This window comes from Octopus sinensis, linkage group LG7 (assembly GCF_006345805.1).
Source record: "Octopus sinensis linkage group LG7, ASM634580v1, whole genome shotgun sequence".
Lineage (NCBI taxonomy): Eukaryota > Metazoa > Mollusca > Cephalopoda > Octopoda > Octopodidae > Octopus > Octopus sinensis.
Window position 1 is genome coordinate 609,038 of NC_043003.1, and position 26,401 is coordinate 635,438.

A 26,401-nucleotide genomic window follows, 5' to 3' on the forward strand; every position below is an offset into this window, starting at 1 on the left:
AATATCACAGACAAGAAGCACAAAATAATTTATTTACAGTTTCCCATTCATTTTCATCCTGGAATAAGTTGGGTGGTTTGTCCATTGTTGGCACCATCATTATAAGAAGTAAGTGATCTTAACACAACAGCAAACCAAGGGTTAAATTTGTTTTTAGTGAGGAAGAGTTTTAAGAGCAAAGTAGTTATGGACAGTAAGGGGGAACTGAAGATGTTTGGAAAGAATTAGGAAGTTACATGATATGTACACTATTTACCTTATTTACATTTGACAGATATTTGTCCTCATCTTGTTTGTTATTAACGCAATGTTTCGGCTGATATACCCTCCAGCCTTCATCAGGTGTCTTGGGGAAACTTCGAACCTGGGTTCTCATTCCTAAGCTATTTTTCGATGTTGTTATTATTATTATTACCAAGACACCTGATGAAGGCTGCAGGGTATATCTGCTGAAACGTTGTGTTAACAACAAACAAGATGGGGACAAATATCCGTCAAATGTAAATAATGTAAATGATGTAAATAATTTCCCATCTCTTAAATATAGAACTGTTACATGATATGTGTCTTTCCTGAGGGGATTTATTGGGTTGCTTACCACAGTAATATAAAACTGATATTTTTTCCCCCAGGAACAAGACTTCAGATTTATGGGGTAAAAGTGGAAAACGAAACTGTATGATGTTTGTGTTGTTTCTCTGCAGTTGGTTAGATTTAAATAAAGTGGAGTTTGCAATTGAGAATAGAAACTGGATTGCAGACAAGACTCACTTGACTCAAGTTACTGGAAGCTTACACTCTTCTCTATTACAACCACTTTCAACACACAAAAATATTTTTTTTAAAAAAGTAGAATTAATGATTGCTTAATACATTTTGGGCTGTTTATTCATAAATATGTATTGTCTATCACTGCATTCCCTGTTCTGTTTGTGTGTTGGATGTTAATTACATTTGCTATCTGTGTTCTTCTTCCCCCACATTCAATAACAAATGTTTTTGCGTGTCCTGAAATTTTCCTTTTCCTGAAGTGGCTCTCCCATCGTTTATACTTCATTCAGATTCATTTTTAACCCTCATCAATTGCAAATAATAATTTTAATGACCAAAAGGTACAAAATTTCTGTTTGTCTTCCCGCTGTATTGTCTTGTCTTCTGCCATTTGTATCATTTCATGTCTTGCATAATCGATCCGTTTCCTGCTTGCTGCTTTAGTGTCACTGGTGCATGAGTGTTTGTCTTCTGTTTGTAATAGCCTTCTCCTGAAGTCTGTGCTGCGGCAGAGAAAATCACAAAATTGACTGATGTCAGTCAGGTAGACTTAGATGACACTGATGAGGAAGCAACGAAGAAACTGATACTTTCACAACGTATAGTTCTTTTACCTGACAAACTTGAAGAGCTAAGTAAAGGTACTGTGATCTCAAAACTGAATACCAAATTCTATTGGTTCTGATCGACATGTATGATTCCATAAATGTATAAATAAAATTAATTTTTATGAAGGTAATTCTAAATCGAATGAGTTACAACAAACTATTGACGAACCTCAAATTTCTTAATGCAAATAGTTTTATTATTGATATTTCGCACCATCATAATCTTCATCATTATCATCATTATTATTGTTGTTGTGGGAGGCACTTGAATATGCAGGAAACTTCTCAGTAAGACTGAGTTTGTAATCCAAATTCTATACACAATGTCAACTACTTTAGCTCCATTACTAATAATCTTAGAAATTTAATAATTATCAGAATTTCCTATTCTACTCAACCATAATATATCTCAAAATATTGAAAGATAACAGTTTAAGTTTATTTAAGAAACTATCACCAACATCGTTATTGTTATTGTTATTATTATTATGGTGGTGGTGAGCTGGAAGAATTGTTAGTGTGTTGGGACAGAATGCTTAGTGGCATTTCTACACAAAGTTGAATTTGACTTCCATTATTTCAGGGTCAATAAGTACAAGTTGAGCACTGAGGTCAATGTGAATAAGTACAAAGTGAGGTCAATGACTTGCCTCCTTCTACTAAAATTACTTGCTTTGTGCCAAAATTTGAAACCACTGTCATTATCATTATTATTATTAGTAGTAGTAGTAGTTGTAGTAGTAATAAGTAGTATTAGTATTATAAACAGAGCAACTATGGAAGCATTGGAAAACAAGAAGAACTGATGTTTAAAGGCAGAAAAGCCAGCCAAATAAGACATTTGCATTGAGATAATCGTTCCAGTCCCTCATTATAAAACCCCTTTGTTGTCCTTATAAGCAAAGCTTTACTCACCTCTGATTGCTTAAGCTTCTCATACCTGTTCAATTATTCGAGATCTCATCACCCTTACCATCCTCATCGTTTTTGTAACTGAACAAGGTGATGTCTAAGATGTTCTTGGTCAACTGGATCCATGACTAATTTTTGTTTTGTGGTTTCAATTACTTAACCTCACTTGCATAACATACCCTGCAAAGAGTTATGGATACAACAAATTACCAATTCTCTCAAAATTCTCCTACAAGAAGTCATTCGATTTGTTGTTCTTGTGTTGATGGTGGTAGAAATTTCCAACATGGTTTCAATATCGAATGAAAACCATTTTTAGATAGTAAAAACTTGTATCAAACCCATCATCGTATGATGATTATAACAACAACAATGATAATAATAATAATAATAATAATTTCAAATTCTGGTGCAAGTCCAGCAGTTTTAGGGGAGGGAGCAAGTTGATTATATCCACCCTGAGAGGGTGAAAGGCAATGTTGACTGCGGTGGAATTTGAACTCAGAATGTAAAGATCCAAAGTAAATGCTGCTGAATGTTTTGTCCAACATGCTAACAATTCTGCCACCTCATTGCCTTAATAATAGTAATAATAATAATAATAATAATATTTGAGGAGGCTATTTGATGTTATGTATTGAACCAATTTCTGTGCATTAGTGGCATTTATTTTATTGACTCCTCCAAAGAATTCCTAATTATGCTCAACTAAAGGTGGTGCTCCAGCATAGCCACAGTCACATGACTGAAACATGCAAAAGAGTAATATTGGTGCATATTTTGTCACCTTTGGTAAGCGAAAAGCAAAGTTGACTGCACCTAGGACTGAACTCCGAAACAGGATTGCACCAAAACTGGGGTGGGTCGGGTGGAAGGGTAATTATAATTGGCTCCCTTTTTTGAATTGTAACAACTTCACCACTTTTGTTTACCCTCTTGCTACATTTAATTATTCTGATGACAATGATGATGATGATGGCGGTACCATTATTATTGTAAAAACTTAAAACAAACCTCTGGCATTTAACAAAAATTTTTTTTTTATTCTTGTATGTGGTCCCATTTTGACCCCTCTGGTGCTCCTTCACCAATATTCTTATATTTTATGTGGCCATGGTATGCAGAATGTGTCAAAAAATCATATCAACAGATTCCTTATTTTCTGCATGCTGCATGTCACAAAGAGCAACTTTACCTCTTGTTTACTTTTATTGATCTTTTTTAAATTTTTAATCAAACATTTCATAAATTCATTGATTCTTAATATTTTTTATAACAATAATGATAATAACAATTATTATTATTATTACTATTGTTGTTGTTGTTAATAATATTTGATATATATATTGATGTATTTTTGTATATATTTTCCAGCATTAATTCTCATAAAAAAAAACCATAACACCCTTCCAACTGGGCAAGTTCCTAGTTAGTAATATAGATTTGATATTGTTTTCAGTATTGTATCATTGAATATTTTTGTATTATGCAATGTAATCTCACATATATAACATAAATATTAAATATATAATATAAGCGTGTTTATATATGCATATATGTATATATACACACATGCATAAATATAAATATATATATGCATATTTATACACATTGTTTATATTATATATATATTTGTATTATATTTATGTGATTATATATATATATATATATATATATATATATATATATATGTATATAGTTTAATTGCACATTTTTGTTTTCAATATTTAATGTTTAGCTTGTGGTATTGGTTTTTCCATTAAAATCATTTTCTGCTCAGATTAAACAAGTCTCACCACTCCTCTTCTATGCCATTAAATCTAATACAAACCATTAGCTTTATTGTTTGTGATGGTGGTACACTTAGATATTGCTATTTGTTACTTATTATAATATTTGTTTAATTTACTGTAAACAATGAAAATCAGTGGCTAATGAGTTTTCAAAGTGCTATTAATTAGAAGCCTTCTTCATAACCATTGCAGCCTTGCCACTCTCTGTTAGTAAGAGACCTCTTCTCTAATGATGAATTCCAATGACTGTAAGTTAGAGAGATAAGCTCTTGTCCACTTCTCTTTGCAAGCTCTTGGAGAGATCATTGAATACATAATTTGATTGTGTTTGCGTGAGAAAGACTTTTATTTGTTTCTAACACACACACATTTGATAGGCTTCTTTCAGTTTCCATCTACCAAATCCACTCACAAGGCTTTGGTTGGCTCAAGGCTGCTGTTGAAGATACTTGCCCAAGGTACCACACAGTAGGATTGAACAGGGAACCATGTTGTTGAGAAACAAACTTCTTACCACAGCCACATCTACACCTATATAGCCAATGTCCAAGCCTTTAATTTACCCATTATTAAAGGTTCTTATTAAACTAATGTATTTAAACCTTCAACATTCAGATCACTCCTCTGCCAAATGTAAGGCTTATTTATTCCCATTGTTTTGACAGAAATAATGCATTATCTCATAGTTTTGCGATTTCAATGATGTGAATGTTTATTTCTAGAATGACATTGTAGGGTAGGTGTGAGAGGCTGGATCTGGCCAGTTTGAACATAAAACAGGTAGAATATTTTGGGCTGGATATGGCTGGTTTAAATGCTGAAGGGTTAAAAACCTTTCAAAGAAATAATTGGGATATTTTAAAACATTGGTTTCTAATGTAAGGCTAGTTCATGTGAATGCCACATGGAAGGCCCACTACGAGGGTCAATTATGGAGCATTGTGAGTGACTGCATATTGAGAGAGTTTCAGGAGATTAAGGGGTGGGGGTCGTTTGAACGAGCGTATCTGTGTAGTCAGCAGTAACAACAAGGTCTTTATTGTATAGAAGAAGAAAGGGTGTTGGAGGTTTTAGCAAATGGTGAGGTTCACAAAGCTTGATTAGATATTGGAGACATAACTGCTGATGCCAAAACAGGTCGCTGCAGTGAGGGAGATAATCCGGAGGGTGTCATTGGTCACCTGTTTAGTTACCTTTGATGTGTAAAAGATGAAGCATCCTTTTTCTGTGAAGGCTAATCAACATAAAACTAGCAAAAATGTGACCAGTTGAATTAAGTACCAGGATGGGTGTTAGCTGCGTTACCTTGCATAGGTAGTAATCAGATTGTCCAATAAGAGGTGAGACTGTGACACAGGGAAAATATTAAGCTTAACAAAGAAAGAGTTAATATTTCAATTCCCCTATTAATAATGTATATCTTATATTTTTTATAGCTCTAAATGTGTGGCCATTGTTTTGAAATTTTAGTTATTTCTTATAATTTAAAGACTTCATGTTATAAAAATGAATTGCAGTAAATGTTAGGCTGAAACTTGGTTTTGTATCTAAGATGGAACCAATTCCTTCGCATCATTGATCCTTTTTCCCTAGGGAAGTCATTAATGAACATCACAATCTCCTCTGCAAATTTCAGGTTTCATGTTATCATTTCAGATTTCTATTATTATCAGAAATCGTGTTATTAATGTTTACTTGGTTTTTTTTCTTCTCCAAATATTGCTGTTCTTTGTTTGATCAATGTTTGACCTTTGTTACAAACTCATGATTTTCTTTCTGTCATCATATGAAGATCGTTGTTGCTATGTCTGTTTGTAGAAACTTATTATGCAAAAGGCCGCTGAAGACTTGAAAAATGAAGCTAAACGGAAAGCTGAAGAAAAAGAACGCTTCATTTGCGAGAGGGTTGAGCCATTGATTACCGAGGGTCTAAATGAAGGTAGGCGTTGCCTGCTGTGTGCTGTGCATGCCGATATGTGCATACCTCTTCCCTGCAGGATGGTGCCATACCATGTGTGTGTTTTTACTTAGAAAAACTTTCAGCAAACTGGATTGAAATGTTTATTTTTCTCCTCTTTCTATAATCCTTATCTTGCTATAATTCCCTCCCTTCATTTCCATCTCCAGTCTTTGTATTTATTTTAAACAAATCCCATGTCTTTATATTTAATCTATTTTTTCTCTTCCCATGGTCTCCTGGAATGCAGTCCTTGTTCAAAGACTCTTATAAAATCTCTTTTCCCTTTACAAAAATTTAATCTTTTTCCTTCCTTGATCCAGGTCAAAACTTTCTTTACATTGTGTGTCATTAAACAAAAGAAAAAAAATACAACTTAAAAAATGGAAAGATGGAGCTAATATGGCTAATATGGCTAAGAATGAGCCCAGTCTTAGCCCTGTCAGTATTTGCTTTGCCTTGACTTGATTTTATTTAACTTGCCCCTTTCTTTAATGTCAACAATGAGCCCAAATCATTGATGCATGTCCTGGTGAAAATCTCTCCCTCCTTCCCATTCCATATATATTTGTCTTTTTCTCTTTCTATCCATTTGCCTCTCTCTCCCCCACTCGTTTTCCTCTAAAAGTTTCACATTCCTAATTTTATTCTCTTATTCCACTTCCCCAACATTTTCTCCACTCCTGAATGTCTTTTGTTTTTCAGATGTAACTGCATGTATAGATGACAACTTTTGTTATTCTATCCCATCTTGGGTCAGAGATAAATAAAAAAAAAAAGACTTTCTAAAGCATCTCCATGGCTATCTCTAAAAAATGCTCTTTCTAATATGCTGTTCTTGAAATCCATTCATCATCAACAAAATGTCTAGTATTGTCTTTATGCTGGGTTTCACCTCAGGGCAGGTCCAGCTCTTTCAAATTATTCCGGTCATTGTTTTGCGGGAGTGTCTTCCTTGACCACACTTCCATTTTCTTAATGACATCCAAGTCAACAGAACGTCCATCCTATCATTTGAGAGTCTGGCATAGCGAATACTTTGTCCGCTACAATTTATCCAACTGCAGAGCACAGTTTGTATATCTTTCTGTGCAAGTTTACTTCTGTAATCATATAATTACCATAAAATAGATCAAGGAATTTATTGAAGACATGGAGAGAGTCTTCAACGAAGTGTCAGCCTCCATTCATCTGACTTTGGTAAACTGACTTTACAATATTGTCTTTACTCTGTCTTTGATTCATAACAAATTCTAGTCAGAACATGGAAGACGTGATTTGAAAGAGTCTGTAATGTCTAATTATACCTGCTTACTAAATTCACCAACACATGTGTATAAACATTCTCATTCATACACACATACATATGTGTGTATGTGTATATATGTATATATATATATATATATATATATATATATATATATATATATATCTGTGTGAGTATATATATATATATATATATATATATGCCTCAAAGCTGCACACCTGATCATATGTATGTAATAGTATGATAAGGAAAACTCAGCAACTGACAGTTGTTACTATTGCACAGAAATAATTGTTGTGATTTGTGATTAAAGCCTGTTCACTCCATCTTCTTGCTTCTATCAATATATATATATATATTTATAATAAGTGTAGATCGTATCCGAGTGGGTATATATTTATAAAAAGAAGTTTGAAAATGCCACTATATAAGATGAATTTCAATTTTCTTAGAAATTTTACATGTTTCGGTTCTTCTTGAAAAAATGAACATTATCAAAAATATTTTAAAAAGTTAAGTGTAATAAAAAAGTTCATAATTGTTTCTTACTGGTCTCAACAGAATCCACGTGGTGGTGTTTTGTGGGGAGTAAGCATAATAGGTCACTGCTGCTACTACCATTTCAGCCACTGACCATTCGGACACATAAGACAGCTAAAAACAACCATGTGGATTGTGTTGAGACCAGTAAGAAACAATTATGAACTTTTTTATTGCACTTAACTTTTTAAAATATTTTTGATAAGGTTCGTTTTTCAAACATGTAAAATTTCTAAGAAAATTAAAATTTATCTTATAAAGTGGCGTTTTTTATAAATATATATATATATATATATCATGCATTTGGAAAGAGCTTAAGCATAATTTGAGCATAAGTACACATAAATTAACCATACATGAATATTTGAGAATTATATCCTTCACAGGTAAATGGATTTTTTTTTTGAAAATCCTTTTAGTTTATTTATTTATTTACATTATTCTTATTTACTTTCTTTGTTATTAACTTGTATTTCATAAGATTTATTTAATATCTATCATAAAATTTTAATTAAAGTTCCTTTTTTTTTTATTAATATCAAAGTTTTACCTGTTTTAATCCCAATCAATGAAAGGATTATCATTTTCTGAACATTAAAAAAACAACATTAACTTTGATTTTTTTCAAATTTAATTATTTGATCTGTTTGATTAAATAATGTTATTTTATCTATTTGGTATTTTTTTTTAAACTCTACTATTATAAAACATTTTTCTTTCAGCTTTATGCACCACAATCCTAAATGTATTATATACATACATACATATATATACATACATATATATATATATATATATATATATACATATATATATACATATATTTGTTTTTATGTCAAGTTATAACAAAAGCAATTATACATTTCAAACTGAAATAATTACTCAATTATTTATAATACATTTGCTAAAAGTGTGATGACAGGGACTTCAAAGTGTCAGTGTGCTTGCTTTCTTTGGATAGTCTGAAGTAGGGTAGCAGGGTGAAACTTTGCAATTAATGTCATCACTCTTCTTGCGAAAATATAATTTGTATATTTATATATTGAGAGTCAGAAATTTAGTTTCATAGCAGCCAATTTGTGTTACTGTATGGTTTTCTGTTAAAAAAAAAAAACTGTTTTAGAGTAGAAGGGTTATTTAACAGTCATCAGACTTGGCTGATTTGAAATGTATAGCTTGGGCCGTTTTGTGCTGGAGATCTGAAAACAATACATCTAGTTGATATGTTTGATAGATGTTGCAAAAAAATTTTAAAATCCAGGAATAAAGATAATGCAGTGAAATAAAAATCTGCTGGCCGTTTGCCATATCAGAGTTCTATCCTTTGCATTGGTTCTTTTAGCCATTGTCCTGCGTTTCAGCAAATAAATGGTGACAGCTTACCTTAATTTTTGGAGCAGGTGAATGAAGTAAGATGAGGAAGAAGAGAAATAAATCTTGAGAATGAAATGGAGGTTTTATTAAAAAAACAAAACATGTATAGGTGTTGGGAAAATGTAACTTGTTAAGATGAAAGTAGCTCATGTGAAGCGAGGATGGAAATGAACAATTGGTCAAAGTATATTTCTGATCATGAGGATAAGGGGAGAAAATTTCACTCTTAGCATTCAGCAAAGCTCTTGGGTGAAGAGAATTTTTCATGATATCTTTTTCTCTACTGAACAAAGTCTGCACCTCCTCTTGCAGTTGAGGTAAGGTCTGTGTTTTCTATGAATCTCTCGTTGATATATTGCACAGAATTATCTTCCAATAGCTATAGATATATCTTGCATGTGTGGCATTGTGTCTCCTGGATTTTAAAAAAGGACCGATTCTTCAATCGTTTTGAAAATACATTCTTTAGCACCAACTTGTCTCCGTACTTGTGCCACCCTGCTCTATCTGTCAATACCACTGCCACCTTATGCACAGAGGTTTCTCTGTTACATTGACCATTTAGTGGGTATATGGTATTCTTTCTGCATGAAGCAAAAAAAGGGCCCAGGCCAAACTTTTCAGCCATGTCTGATGACTAATTGCTTGTAACTATCTCCAGACAAACCATTGAGTATTCACCGATGGTTCTACACTTTGCAAATGTGTGTAAAACTCAAGTTATTGCTGTGCATACATGCACCCTTCAAAACGATTTAATCACACTGAGTAAAATGCTTACAGAATAATTAATTATAAAAACAAAAGAAAAGTTGTTAAGAAACCATTTTAAGAAATGTCCAGTGTTTGGAGGGTAGATTGCTACATCATTCTAAAAAGATTCAAAGAATATCTTAAACATTTAGCATTCAAATTACTCTGCCTAATGACTATTTATTCACATTGTTTTGAATTAATTATTCATTATCTCATAGCTTTGAGATTTCGACATTTTAAGTTAGGTATGAGAGGCTGGACCTGGATGGTTTGAGCATAAAATAAATAGAATATTTGGGCCAGAGATGGCCAGTTTAAATGGCAAGGTCTTCAAGTGGTGCCAAATAATGAAATTCGCAGTAATGAATAAAGCTAAAATGAAAACAGATTTCTATAGTTGTAATGTAAGTGAATCATAACACAGACTAAAGCTGTGTGTGTTTAAGGAAATGTTTCTTCTCTTATTGAAACAAGTTATTGAAACTGAGCAGAAAATAACAATGTTTGTATTTGACTATCTTCCAAGATGAAATATTGTTTGCTATAAATTAATGGATGTAATTTTTGAGGTTATTAACCTTATATTTATATCTACATTAAAACAGGGGATTGGCAGTGATGGTAGAACATCAAACAAAATGTCTTTAAGTATTTAGTTATGATTGTTTATGTTCTAAGTTCAAATCTCAACTGGGTCTTCTCTTTGCATTTTATCATGCTGGGTTTGATAGAATACAGTAGCAGTCGCGTGCTAATGCTGATAGACTGTTCTTCAGATTCGAGGCCTTTCATCTGTGTTAGAAACCAATATTTTAATCTACCGTATATTTTGATTAATTTCATCTCAGCATTATCAGGTGTCTTATTCTTTGATATATAGACAGTTCTAGAGCTGATTTGAACTAGGAGCCTTCATTTTGAAACTAAGAACAGTGACACTCTTGTCTTCAATGCCATTCATGCATGTAGATTTGGAATCTCATTTTAAAATTCCATCATCATCATTTAACGTCCCTTTTCCATGCTTGCATGGGTCAGACAGAATTTGTTGAGGCAGATTTTCTACAGCTGGATGCCCTTCCTGTCACCAACCCTCAGCAGTTTCAAATCAAGGTAGTATTTCCCCACAGCCAGACATGTTTGCATGGAAGACTGGAAACGAACAACATCATTTGTATGACAATGATGACATCATGTGATGTCAAGACAGAAGTACATACACACATGAACACACATGCATATATGTCTGTGTGTGTGTATATATATATATATACATTGGGCCTCACAGAGGCAATGACAAAAGTCTGAGACCTCTGGAGGTATGCAGTAACTGAGAAGACCTGGCAAATAAAGTGAGTTCACAGCTGTAACCTACACCAGCGTCACATAACCAGCCCCAGCACATTCAAAAGTACCTTGGATTGTAGGGTGACATGCCATGCTTAAGGAGACCTATTGAGTCAAGTACATCAAAATCAAATCAAAATCAAATCAAATGGAAATTGTAGTTGTGACCCCCATACCAGTAGCACATAAAAAGCACCATCTGAATGTGGCCAATGCCAGTGCCACCTTGACTGGCTTCCGTGCCAGTGGCATGTAAAAAGCACCATCCAATCATGGTCAGTGCCAGCTCTTCTGGCACCCTTGGAGTGATTGGCATTAGGAAGGGCATCCAGCTGTAGAAACACTGCCAGATCAGGTTGGGGCCTGGTGCAGCCTCCTGGCTTCCCAGACCCTAGTCGAACCATCCAACCCATGCCAGCATGGAAAATGGACGTTAAAAGATGATGATGATGTATGACAAACTTTCAGTTTCCATCAACCCAATCCACTCACAAAGCTTTTGTTGATTTGGGTGTATTATAGAAGACACTTGCCCAAGGGGCCACACAATAAGACTGAACCCAACACCACGTGGTTGGGAAGCAAGCTTCTCACCACACACCCATGCACACCTTGCCTATTTAGAAGTAATATTTCTTGGTACAAATCCTACCTGATACTATATTTAATCAGGATTAAGACACTTGAAGATTTGGAGATGAAACCAGTTGAAATGTAATGTAGATGTGAATACTAAAAACACGTTTTACCTTACAGATGATATTACTAGGCCTAAAAATTATTATTATATAACTTTTGCATTTTAATATTGTTACCTAAGATAGGGCAGTGAGCTGGCAGAATCGTTAGCATGCTGGACAAAATGCTTAGCAGTGTTTCGTTCATCTTTATGTTCTGAGTTCAAATCCCACTGAGGTTGACTTTACCTTTTATCCTTTTGGAGGTTGATAAAATAAATACCAGTCAAGCACTGGCATTGATGTAACCAACTTACCCCAGAAATTTCTGGCTTTGTACCAAACATTTGAAACCAAAATTATTATCTAAGTCAAAAAATCTTTGAGATAAAATGCTTAAACACTATTCTTCTGGCTCTTTAGGCTCTGAGCTTAAATTCCATCAAGGGTGACTTTACTGTTCATCTTTGTGGGGTCAATTAAATAAGTACCAGTTGAGCACTGGGGCCAAGGTAATTGATTAACCCACCCCACTAAATTTCTTGTATTTGTTCCAAAATTTAAAGAATATTATTAACTAAGAAATAAAATGCCAGAGATTTGTTAAATTCCAACTCTGAAAGTGTTATTTTCAAAAAAATATGAATCCATGTTCTAGGTTTTTTTTTTTGAAAAAATTTCATTATATTTAACATTGCTGAAGCAGGATCAGCCAAAAAGAGATTAGAAAAAACGGTAAGGTAAACCAGACCTGACTAAGTTTTCACCAGTCACCGATTCCGCTCTTGTTACCAATTTTGCTACATCTTTTTACAGCACAGTTGCAAGATCTGGTAAAGAAACTCCATGCGAAAACAGCAGAGCTTGAAGAAGAAGTCTATGACTGTGAATTTAAAATCAGAAGACAAGAATTTGAGGTACTCTCTCTTTCTTTCTCTCTCTCTCTCTCTGTGCCTCTCTATGTCTCTCTCTCTCTCTCTCTCTCTCTCTCCCTTTCTGTCTCTCCTTCTTTCTCTGTTTCTGTGATACTCAAGAGATTATGGCACACTAAATTTCCTTATCAAAATTTGTTGCTCCAATTCCTCATTGGAACCAGGTCGTTTTACAATCTTCACACTTTGAGAAAACGCTGAATATAACATGTTCTTATTTCTCCTTTGCCTAAAACGTTTCGCTTTCTGCTCATTTCAAGCAATTTTAACATTTCTGCTATTGATTTTGAGACAATTCCAAGACTTATTAAAAAAAAACACCTGTTGCTACTCTTCTGCTTAGCCAAAAGAAATTAATGCAATTATAATTAACGTAATTATAATTGCTCTTCAATACTATTTAAATAAAATATTTCATGTTTTGGGAAATAATACACATGATATTTGGTGAATAACCAATATGAGACCAGGAAGCTGTCTTGTGCTTGTTTTGTAGAAACATTTACAGAAATGATTTGAAAATAACTGATCTGGAAACGACAAATTTAGTAAAATAACATTTAGGTTTTAATGAAGATCCCTTGAACCCCTTTCTGGGGAAATACTCTTTGCTTCATTTAAATTTGAGAATAATGAAGAATGCAGTGAAATGACGTCGACATGAAATTTTGATAGAAGGTTTTAATTTCAGTTGTTTTTAAAACAAGGAATTTGTGTCATAGAATTAGGGACAGTCTCAGACAGGGTAGTATGAAAAGGGTTAAAGTAGAAAGATTTGTGTTATAAATTTTGAAGACATATCAAACTAAAAAAAAAGCAAAAAAAAAACCATTGTTCAAAGAAGTTAAATTCATAATGAGAAACTTAACGAGTTTTTCATCTATCATCGTTTATCATGGAGGTTTGGTTCCAAAAGCAAAAGAAAACAAAAAAAACAACACCAATAAATAAATCATCTCCATTCAGTTTGTAAATGGAACAGACGGCAGATTTGTTGCCACCAAACTCAGGATCCACAGCAACGAAGCCCCCCCACGGTCAGGTACTTCCTTGATCATCTCCACATTTTCTTGTAGAGAATACAGTCATCTGTGTCGTTTATTAGGATCAGGTGCCTTTGTATTTTTTTCTTTTCACTGGTCCCATGTTGATGGATACAAGGACATAAACCCATATAAAAAAATACAGCTTTGCAGCCTGGCCATGGAAACACAAATGGCAACCAGTGCATGCTGGGTAACTGAGCTTTGTGAGTCGTTGCTGGGATGCACTTCCACTGTTCAAGTAGGATCAACTGATTTCCAACTCATGTTATCCCTGATCAGTTCATGACAAGCATAACAGGGTTCAAAATTGAATGTATCATGTTATCCCAGATCAATGATGAAAGAATCAGTGATAAACGAGGCTACATATGTTAAAATGTCCCCAGGTACTGAGATTTGTGGATTGTTCTTGAGTATGTGAACAGCAACTCTCCCCATTACGTAGCTCTGCTCAGAAGGGTCAGGGTCAGGTGTGGGAGCATGTGATTTTGCAGTGTGTTGCTGCGTTCACCATTTGTCAGTAGATTCCCAGGTCCTTCTGGGTGACCGCTCAAGCAGACTCCTAGTCAGTCTCCATCTCCACAAGTTGCCTCTTCACCTGCTGTGACCATGTGGCATGTGGTCGACCAACATGAACCATCAACCCAGCCAGATCTTCAGTGAAGTGAACACTGTGAGCAGGGTTTAACTCAGAAAACCAAGCAACAAGGTCAGAGAGTCTGAGCTCAGATAGATTGTCAAAAAATGTGGATCCGTGGTGGAAAGATAATCTTGCTATTTGGAGAATTTTACCAATCTGCTTTGTTTTCTAATGTAGGTATCACACCTCAGATTCATTAAGCACAAAAGGAGATATTAAAAGAACTAATTAGTAATATTAGCATAATTGAAGGTAGCAAGCTGGCAGAATTGTGAGCATGCCAGGCAAAATGCTTCAAAGCATTTTCTCCATTCTTACGTTCTAAGTGCAAAATTCTTCTGAGGTCAACTTTGCCTTTCATCATTTTGAGTGTTGATAAAATTAGCATCGGTTGAAGGGTGTGGTCATGTAATTCAGTGGTTCCCAAAGTGAGTGGTACCACCCCTTCTGGGGGCGGTGTAAAGATCCAGGGGACATTGAAAAAAAATGGGGCGATAATGAGGTGACGAAAACGGGGTGTAAAAAAACAAAAAACAAACAAAATAAAGGGTTAATTAAGTTAAGTTTTATTTGTGAAATATTGTTGGTTTGAACTTGCTGCAGAAAATGGTCTATGTCTGTGATGGTGAGTGCGGGGGGGGGGGAGGCACTAGGCATGTGACCTTAAAACCAAGGGAGCAGCAGCCTGAAAAAGTTTGGGAACCACTGATGTAATTGAATTATCCCTTCACCCAAAATTGCTGGCTTTGTACCAAAATTTGAAACCAAGTTTAGAACAATTGACATAATCCTAAAAAGGAAAGAAAAATATGTCAAGGAGTTGTTTTGTTGAAAATTTTGTGCCAAACATTATTGAGTAGGTTGTACAGTAAATGATATGGAACTAGAAAAGAGAACATATATTTATGAATAGAATGGAGGGTGGATGTGGAAATAGAATTAATGAAATTTGCTGCGTTGTAATCAATATCAGAATTTTTAATCAAATATTCTTGAACTTCTCTAACTTAAATCCCAAATTTATAAATCTTGACTAAATCTAAGATGGTGGAATTTCTCATCATTTCAACTGATGAGGGCTTAACAAGACTCAATGAGATCCTCATCTGCTCTAGGTCTGTGGAAAACATCCACCACCATTTAGCTTGCAGGGTCAAAGTTGAAGACTTTCAGTAGCATCCACTGTTGTTGCTTTCTTTGTTGCCACTGGACTTATAAAGAAAGGCTGATGGTGCTGGAGCTGTGGTTTGCTGAACAACCAGTTCAAAGAATATTATGGTTATTTTCTGAGTTCAAATTCCACTGAGGTCAGCTTTATCTTTCATCTTTTCTGGGTCAATAAAATAGGTCCCAATGGAGCACTGGGGGAGGGGGGGGCAGTGTAATCGACTGACCCCCTCCTTATCATATTTATGTAATTTATTTTTAAGCCTGCAATAGGAATAACAGAAATTTGTATATTAACGATGGTAACCTAATCAAGTGTTTCAAAACCACAATGATCTCTTCTAAGCCATCTTGATTATCAGAAACGTAAGGGTTGGTTTCAGTGCTGTTCTTAACACTTACCATTCCTTTCTCTATTTTCAGATCAATGACCTCACAATAAAGGTTAATGACACCAGAGGCAAATTGTGAGTATCTCTCTTGCTTCAGATTTTATTAGATTCATTTTCAGTTTCAGTCTACATGCCTTTTGAAAATAGTCATCTCTCTTTCTCTCTCTCTCTCTCTCTCTCTCTCACACACACACATGCACACACACACACACATGCATGCACGCACACGTATGGAGTTGTGTTGTTTTCAAGTATTATTGTGTAAATGGTAATTTTACAAAGTGAAACTAGACTCAATATCTTTGGAAGAGGAAATATTTCGGGCATCCAAGGCTATAGTTGCCACTCAGAGCATTGTTACTCAGACTTCATGGTTTTTTTTCCATGGACATGTCTAAAACATGATTGGCCAATGGATTGAAGACCTCTTCAGTTGGTCTTTTATATATATATCATCATTTAACATCAGTTTTCCATGCTGGTATGGATTGGACAGTTTGACTGGAGCTGGTCAACCGAAGGACCTTGCCAGGCTCCACCGTCTACTTTGACCATGGTTTCTAGGGCCAAATGCCTTTCCTAACTTCTTTACAGAGTGCTTTTCCACATGGCACCAGCACTGGTGAGGTCACCAAGTAACTTGCAAGACAAAGATTTATATAAGATGGGCTTCCACACTGAGTTACCATCTACCAAATTCACTCTCAAGGCATTGGTTGGCATTGACTTATAGTAGAAAGACCCTTCAGTTCCACTGCATGGGACTGAACCTGAAACTATGTGGCTGCAAAACAATTTTCTGATCCTCACAGCCTAATAAACGTAAATACTATAAATACACCTGTTCAGGTGAGTTAAGGTATTTCACAATACGACTTATTACCATAGATGAACCGGTGGCAGAATCATTAACGTGCCAGAATCGTTAACATGCCAGACAAAGAGCTTAGCAGAATTTCTTCTGAATCTTTATGTTCTGAGCTCAAATCTTGCTGAGATCAACTTTGCCTCTCAGGGTCGATAAAATAAGTACCAGTCAAGTACTGGGGCCAGTATTATTGACTTGCCTTTTCTTCAGGATTGTTGGCCTTTGTGTCAAAATTAGAATTATCACAGAAGTAATTAACATTATCTCTCTCTCTCCCTCCCTCCCTCTCTCTCTCTCTCACTCTCAATTTATTTTTGTTTTCCCTTTGTTCTTTCTATAATCGTACTTTAAACATTTCTCAATTTTGTCTTTTACAGTGTCAAACCTGTTCTCAAAAAAGTATCCAAAACAGAAGCCAAGTAAGTGAAAACGATTGATTGATGCCTCTTGTATTTATTATTACCTGTTGCAGGTGTCATTCATCATCTTCATCATTTAACATCCGTTTTCCATGCTGGCATGGGTTGGACGGTTCAGGTGGGGTCTGGGAAGCCAGGAGGCTGCACCAGGCTCCAGTCTTATCTGGCAGAGTTTCTACAGCTGGATGCCCTTCCTAACGCCAACCACTCTGTGAGTGTAGTGGGTGCATTTTATGTGCCACCAGCACAGGCTGCAGAGGAGGTTGGCATTGACTACAATCGGATGGTGCTCTTTATGTGCCACCGGCATGGAAACCAGTCAAGGCAGCTCTGGCATCTGCCACATTCAGATGGTGCTTTTTACATGCCACCGGCACAGGGATCACAACTACAATTTCCATTTGATTGTGATTTGATTTGATTTTGATGTACTTGACTCAATAGGTCTCCTTAAGCATGGCATGTCGCCCTACGATCCAAGATACTTTTTGAGTGGGCTGGTTATGTGACGCTGGTGTAGGTTACAGCTGTGAACTCATAAGTGTAAAGAAGAGATGCTGTGTCTATAGCCTGCCTGGGATGTTTGACCGGTGTATCTGTAAATTGATGACTGGGACACAAAATGTGTTTGAAGACAGGAAAGAATGAAGGTTTTTCAGGGTCACACCAAGCTCCAGTATCATCCTTGGTTTGGTTTCAAGCACTTTGCAGAGTGCACCAACTGCCTTTTCTGTGCCACTGGCACAAGTGGGCTTGCCAAGTAACTTGCATTACAAGAACAGGAAAAAGAAAATGGGAAACCCCCCCCCCCCCCCCAACAAAATATGTATGGAGAGGACAGTAGGTTTATATCAGGTGTTGACAGGTTAAAGTATGATGGAAAAACGAGCAGCTTCCCTGAAAAATAAATTTGCTGACATCTTTGCTACTTTTAAAACATTATTTCATTTTAAAATTATTATTTCCTCCACAATATATTTAGATAATGTGTTTAGATTTAAACACTGAGTTTTTTAATATTGTTTTTACAAATTTAAAAAAATTAAATTTTCTGATTTCAATGTAAAAAACAACATTTATTATACTGACTAAACTGACAGAGTTATGCTATCAGGTTTTGTAAATGGTATTATGGTGTCATGGTATCGACAAGACTATCAGATATTGTCATACATCGCTAGTCACAATGCACTTTGTATTGTTTGAGCTTTTAAATGATGCCATCCTGCTGGCTAGATGCGCAGGCCAACATTCCCCGGTGACCAGAAGGCTATTCCATTGTAGGGTGTACCCATTTACAGCTGAGTGGACTGGACCAACGTGAAATGAAGTGTTTTGCTCAAGAACACAACACACTACTCAGTCCTGGAATTGAACCCATGAACTAGCAATTGTGCATGCAATACCCGAACCACTAAGCCATGTGCCTTCATGTAAATGGTAAAAGCATTAATATAAAAGGAGATGCTGTGTTTACTGACCTCCCAACCTTTCAATCGTGTATTCTCTGTACGTTCTTTGTCTTTTTCCCCTCTTTGCAGGCTTGCCAAGTTGGAGAGGAAGAAGGCTGAAAACTTCCGTCCTACTTTGAAATCCACACATGAGTCCCAAAAGGAGGAAGACGGTGCAGCTGGTTAGTATTGTTCTTCATGTTGGTGGTGTTCTGAGTTCAAATCACTCTAACCTCAAGTCAATATTCAAAATTGTAATTGTTGTTGTTGTTATTATTATTATTATTATTATTATTATTATTATTATTATTATTATCATTATTGTTGTTATTATTATTATTATTATTATTATTATTATTATTATTATTATTATTATTCTGCCAGGGTCGACTTTACATTTCATTGTTTCTGGGGTCAATAAGATAAGTACCAGTTGAACACTGGGGTCAATATAATCAACTTGGCCTCTTCCCCTGGCCTTGCTGGTTTTGTGACAAAATTTGAAACCATCATCATTATTATTATTATTATTCAGTAGTTTTATTTTTATTTTTATAGCGTGCTTTCACTTCACTACCGAGCGCAGATCTGTGTGCCTTGGGTATGTGCTGTGATTTGTTGTGATGCTCTGATGGTTATTGTATGGAAAGTGTTCTGCGTAGGATGTGTGCAGTGCCTAGTAGTGCAATTTTCTGTATGTTATATGTGTTTGTAAGTCCTGGTGTTTTTGTTATGTATTTGTCTGAATATTTTTTTATCATGCCTAATGCACCTACTATGATAGGAATTGTTTCTGTTTTCAGATTCCACATTCTAGTTACCTCTATTTCCAGGTCTTTGTATTTTGAGAGTTTCTCCATTTCTTTTAGAGACACGTTGTCATCTGCCGGTACTGATACATCAATTAGAAAGCATTTTTTTTCTTCATGGTCTCTGACAACTATATCTGGTCTGTTGGCCTTAATTTCTCTATCTGTGTGTATCGGCATATCCCAGATTATGGTTGCTTTCTCGTTTTCTGTGACCTTTTCTGGTGTGTGCCTATACCATCTTTTTTCTGTTGTTATTCCATAATGTTGGCATAGCTTCCAATGTATGTAGGTTCCAACTCTGTCATGTCTGTGAATATATTCCTTCTTAGCCAAGACTGGGCAGCTAGAGATAATATGATTTATTGTTTCTTGTCCATCTCCACATATTCTGCAGTTACTTGTAATATTTCTTTTCATTACATGTTTTTGGTAATTTCTGGTGGGGAGGCTTTGGTCTTGTGCTGCAATTAAAAATCCCTCTGTCTCTGCTTTGAGTCCTGAGCTTCTCAACCATTGCTGGGATTTTTCTTTGTCTATTTCTTTTGCGTTTAGTTTAGTGCAGTATTTACCATGAAGGGGCTTTTCTTGCCATCGTTTTATCATGGTTCGTTGCTGTTCTATTTTTAGTTTGGATTTCATTTGTTTTATAGCTTTTGTTGTTTCTTCATCTTCTTCTTCTTCTTCATGTTTATTAGGTGGTATGATTTCTTGTTTGTATTTGTCAGCTTCCTTAAATACTGAGAACAGTTTTTTGTTTTGCTCGTGTTTTGCCGCTATCTGGATCAGTTTTCCTTCCTTCTGAAGTAGATATTTTTGCAGTCCTATGGTGGTTATTTTATAGTAGTTTTCCAGCTGTATAAGGCCTCTACCACCTTCTATACGTTGTATATATAGTCTTTCTATGTCAGATTTTGGGTGATGCATCCTAGATCCTGTCATTATTTTTCTTGTTTTCCTGTCTATTTTGGTCAGTTCATTTCGTGTCCAGTTAAGGATATTGTAGCTGTAACTTATAACTGGGACAGCTAAAGTGTTGATACCTATTATCTTGTTTTTAGCATTGAGCTCTGTGTTTAGTATTGATCTAACTCGTCTATAATATTCTTTTTTTATTTTCTCTTTCATTTGTGTGTGTTGTGTCTTATCTAGTTCATGGATTCCTAAGTATTTGTAAATTTGGCTTTGGTCTAATTCTTTTATTTCATTTGCTTCATCTAGTGTGATATTGTTACTCTTAACTAGTTTTCCTCTTTTCATGGTTACTTTGGCGCATTTTTCTAATCCAAATTTCATATCTATTTCTTTGGTAAATCCATGAACTGTCTTTAATAGTGTTTCCAGCTGTTTGTCATTTGCAGCGTATAGTTTTAGGTCATCCATATATAAAAGGTGGCTGATCGTTTTGCCGTAACATTTATATCCGCATCCAGTTCTATTTAGCATATCAGATAGAGGTGACAGTGCCAAGCAGAAAAGGAGTGGAGAGAGCGTATCTCCCTGGAATATTCCTCTTCTAATGGGGATGTCTTTGGTTTTCATGAGTCCCTCTTTTGTTTGGAGGTGTAGGACTGTTTGCCATTTATTCATAGAGTGCTCTATGAATTTTATGATTGTTGGTGCTACTTTGTTAATGGCTAGTGTTTCGAGGATCCATGTGTGGGGGAGACTATCAAACGCCTTTTTGTAGTCAATCCAGGCCATGCTGAGGCCTTTCTTCTTTCTGTGGCTGTCTTCAGTTATGGCTTTATTAATCATTAGTTGATCTTTACAGCCATATGAGCCTTTGCGGCATCCTTTCTGCTCTTCTGGGAACAGTTTGTTTTCGTCCAGGTGCTTGTTCAGCCTTTGTGATATCACTGCAGTAAATGCCTTGAACATAGTAGGGAGGCAGGTTATTGGTCTGTAGTTTTCTGGTTTTTCTGTTTCATTTGATTTGGGAATTAAGATGGTTTTCCCCTTCGTGAGCCATTCAGGCATTGTCTCTGGCTCTGCTAGTACGTTGTTAAAGTTTTCAGCCAGCTTTTTGTGCATTCCTGTTAGATATTTCAACCAGAAGTTGGGGATCTTGTCATGCCCAGGTGCCTTCCAGTTGCTTAGTCTTTGCAGTGCCTGGGTGACCTCTTCAGTTGTTATGGGGGTCCAAGTTTGTTCAGATGCCGAGTTTGTTATTTTGATACTCCTTTTTTTTGGTGGTTCGTTCGCCGACCATATTTCTCCCCAGAATTCTTCCAATTCTTCTGCCGTTGGTGCTGCAGTGACTTCTATTTTATTTTTGCCCAGTTCTTGGTAGAACTTTTTGGGGTCGGAGTTGAACTTTTTGTTCTGTTCAAAGAAGCGTTGGCGTTTCTCGTACCGGCGGATCCTTTGAGCTTTGGCAAGGATATCTTGCTTCAGCTTTTCTTTTATCTCCGGCAAATCTTTTTCTGTGGTGTTATATTTGCGGAGCATTTTTGTTCTCTTTTTGTTGCTCAGTAGCGTTGCTTGTTTGCTGATTTCATTAAGAATCGACAGGTCTTTTCTAATTTTTTTTATTTTGTTTTGGATGTTATTTATCCACAGGGTTTGTTTGGGTGGTGGTACTCCTGTTTGGGCGGGTTTGGGTGAGTATCCAGCTTCTTTTGTGGCTGCAGTGGCTGCTGCGTATATCAAGTCATTTAGTTCAGTGATATCACTTTTTTTTGTTTCAGTGGCTAGTTCAGTGACGGCTAGGTTTATGTTGTTTATAATTGGTGTTGTTATTGCGTTTATTTTTATTCTTGGGAGGTATGGTCGGTGGTCCATTTTGAGCTCTGTGGTTTTTAGTTCTTTGATTATTTTATTTTTTATATTATCATAATCATTAGGCTCCCCTTCGTTGTTTACATCGTGTTTGTTGGGAATGTTGCGTTTGTCTTCGTGTTTTACAGTGTCAGTGTTTATATTATTGGGCATTGTTGTGTGGCTTCTATCTACATTTTCCTGGTGTATGTTTTCTTTTAGGTGTTCTATTTCTATTTCTGATATTTTTTTTGTGTTGAGAATGTATCTTCGTACGTTAGCTAATTTATTAGGGTTCATTGCTGTATCCAAGTCTAAATCTCTATTATTTTCCTTCCATATTTTATATGTATGTGTTGTTGTATTTTCATTTTTTGGGTAGAGTACTGCTGTGAAGTATGCGTGTAAGATAGAAATGTATTCCTCACGTGTCCATTTACGTCTTTTGGGTTTTATTTGCGGGACATGAGGTACAACGTCCGGCCCATTATTTTGACGGTCGTCATTTTCGTAGGGTACCGGTCCGTTTATTTCTGTTGTCACATTATTTCGCACGTGTAGTTTTTCGTACATTTTTTGTTGTAGGTTTAATGTACGTACCGCTCGATTGTTATTCTTGGGTTGAATAGTATCGGTGGCATTTAATTTCTTCGTAGTTCCTTTGTACATGGTGTTTGGGGTCGGAGATGATCGTGATGTTTCACGCATGTTTACATGTGTTGCGTTAGAGGTGGAGATGATATCGAGTCAAAATACATCATTTCGTTTCGAAAATAGTAATAAATTTCAATTTGTATTACTTACTCGGATACAGTCCAATTCTTTGTTAGTAAAACTTTGGCTCCATAGGATGTCCTTGTTTTCGATGTTTGTGGATAGGTTTCGGAGCTCTGAATTTTCCTTCTTACATCTTAAAAGTCCCCCGGTGTTATTATTATTATTATTATTATTATTATTATTGTTATTATTATTGTTATTATTATTATTATTGTTATTATTATTATTATTATTATTATTATTATTGTTATTATTATTGTTATTATTATTATTATTATTATTATTATTATTATTATTATTATTATTATTATTGTTATTATTATTGTTATTATTATTATTATTGTTATTATTATTATTATTATTATTGTTATTATTATTATTATTGTTATTATTATTGTTATTATTATTATTATTATTATTGTTATTGTTATTATTATTATTATTATTATTATTATTATTAAGGTGGTGAGCTGGCAGAATCGTTAGCACGCTGGGGAAAATGCTTAGCAGTATTTTGTCTGCAGCTATATTCTGAGTTCAATTCCACCGAGGTTGACTTTGCCTTTCACCCTTTCAGGGTTGATAAATTAAGCACCAGTTGCATACTGGGGGTCAATGTAATTGAATTGCCCGTTCCCCCAAAATTTCAGGCCTTGTGCCTAGAGTAGCTGGCTAGTGGTGAGCTGGTGGAATCATTGGCACACCAGGCTTAGCGGTTTTTCACCCACCTTTACACTCAAAGTTCAAATTCTGCTGAGGTCGACTTTGCCTTTCATCCTTTTGAGGTCGATGAAATAAGCACTGGGGGGTTGGGGTCGATGTAATTGACTAGACCCTTCTCCAAATTTCAGGCCTTGTGCTTATAGTAGAAAGGATTATTATTGGTGGTGGCCAGCTGGCAGAAACGTTAGCACGCCTGGTGAGATGCTTGGCAGTATTTCATCTATCTTTATGTTTGGAGTTCAAATACTGCTGAGGTCAACTTTGCTTTTCATCCTTTTGAGGTCGATGAAATAAGCACTGGGGGGTTGGGGTCGATGTAATTGACTAGACCCTTCTCCAAATTTCAGGCCTTGTGCTTATAGTAGAAAGGATTATTATTGGTGGTGGCCAGCTGGCAGAAACGTTAGCACGCCTGGTGAGATGCTTGGCAGTATTTCATCTATCTTTATGTTTGGAGTTCAAATACTGCTGAGGTCAACTTTGCTTTTCATCCTTTCGGGGTCGATAAACTAAGTACCAGTGAAACACTTGGGTTGATGTAATCGACTAGTCCTCTCCTCCATTCAGTGTCAAAACCGTTGCATGATTCAATCTTCTTGGGTCTTCTCCTTGTGCCCTATAAAAAGGCTGCTTTTGGCAGTAATTGCAGAATGTTGAAGCAGCCTCATGTTATGTCTCCATTCTCACCACATTCAGCCGATTAAAACAGATGACCAACAGTAGACTGGAATCTGCATTACCACAAATACAGTGCAGTTGTGATGGTCCAGTTGTGATGCTCCAGCCACAGACTGCTGTATCAGTAAGCTTGCCATTATCTCCAACCAGTACGTCTCTCTCTTAGCACCTAATTATTGCTCTAAGTATTTGTAGAAGACCAACACAGTTAAAGCCCTTCTGGCCTGTCATAGAATCTTCTGTGAATTCTTTGTGAGTGTTGTCAGTTATTTCTTCCTGCAGTCACTTGCGCTCACTTCTCAACCGGAACCATCTTGAGCTAGTTTCAGCTGCCTTGCTTATTTTCTAGGTGGCTTTCTTCAGTTGTCGGGTTTCAGACCTATCTTCTGCAGGAAATAGTAGACTGAGCTAGATGGAAAGCCATGGGGAATGGGGCCACATGCTAGCCCTTGAAAAGGGCCTCATCAATTGAGTTCTGATATTTTGATTTCTTGACTTTGTAGAAGATAACAATGTTTGATATAAAAAAAAAAATTCTAGTGTGTTAGTTGTTTTAAGATTTTTTTAAAAAATGGTTTTTCTTCATATTTATGTGTTTTTATTTTCTGTTTTGCAGAAGAATGAGGTGCATGAAGTCGGCGTTTGATGTAAGGGTGAGAAGCAGGCCAGTGAAACAACAACAACATGGAAGTTCCAGAAGACATCTCTACTCCATAGTGTCATCCTAGCCTGCATCAGATCCCCTTTCTCCACTCCTTCACCTCTCTCTCCTCCCCCTTGAGTGCTATGTTTTGTAAAAAATAAAGAGAAATCTAGCTTCGGAACAGGAATTTTCTGTTTTTTTTTTTTTTTTTTTTTGGTTTATGTTAATTTTTTTTTTGCTTAGTTGTACAAGAAAACATAAAATCTACCATTCTTGACTGACATCTGTTGAAACACCAACCAAAATAATAAATATTAATAAACTGTTCTTCCGTGTGTTCAACATCTCATCTCGATATACATGACTTTTTTGCCTTTTTTTCTGTTTTGTTTTGTTTCTTTCTCTTGTCCTCTTAGGCTTATTATTATTATTATTATTTTTTTTTTTTACCATATTTGACCATTAGTTTAAATAATAATTCAATCTTTTTATTTCCATTTTTTAAACTGAAAAGTCACTTCCCAAATAACAGCTCATTTTGCTTTCCTGTTTCAGTTAGATGTTTGCTTCCCCCAACTTTTCACAACTCCCTGACAAACCTGCAGTTGTATTGAAAGGCAAGAAAAGTCTTGGTTGTAATAATTAACTAAGGAGTCATTAGCATACTAGTGTATCTTAATTAAGAACATTCTACGTATACCATTCAGTACATCACTCCTTAATTTGTTTTGAGTTAATGCCATTGGCCCACTTGAGTTATTTTCCTTTAACTCATTTTATATTTTTAATATTATAAATTAACTTGGCTAAAAGTCCTTTTCTATATATATTATATATATATATAATATATATATATATATATATATATATATATATATATATATATATATATATATATATATATATAGATAGATAAAAAAAAACTATTGGCAATTGAACAAAACCAGCTTCAGTAAACAATACCACACTGAGGAGGTCTAATAGACTGAAACATGTCCATAGTTGTCCCTTTGCTTACAAAGATCAGACTTGCCTCTATGCATGTAAACTAAATTTATGAAATTGATTCTTAATTTCTTTGACATTATCTTCCT

At 35.4% G+C, this 26,401-nt stretch overlaps 1 protein-coding gene across 19 annotated transcripts in view; it reads left to right on the forward strand.

The window, feature by feature from the left end:
* Positions 1-25,494, forward strand: part of LOC115213794 (histone-lysine N-methyltransferase, H3 lysine-79 specific) — a 203,890-nt gene extending 178,396 nt beyond the window's left edge. For all 19 annotated transcript variants that reach the window (XM_036504423.1, XM_036504430.1, XM_036504426.1 and 16 more), the window contains 6 exons: positions 5,903-6,023; positions 12,819-12,919; positions 16,211-16,254; positions 17,425-17,466; positions 19,008-19,099; positions 25,281-25,494. In XM_036504423.1, coding sequence (XP_036360316.1) covers positions 5,903-6,023; positions 12,819-12,919; positions 16,211-16,254; positions 17,425-17,466; positions 19,008-19,099; positions 25,281-25,288 — 408 coding nt within the window. In that variant the 3' untranslated portion in view covers positions 25,289-25,494. The remainder of the gene's footprint in view (positions 1-5,902; positions 6,024-12,818; positions 12,920-16,210; positions 16,255-17,424; positions 17,467-19,007; positions 19,100-25,280) is intronic.
* The last annotated feature ends 907 nt before the right edge of the window (positions 25,495-26,401 follow it).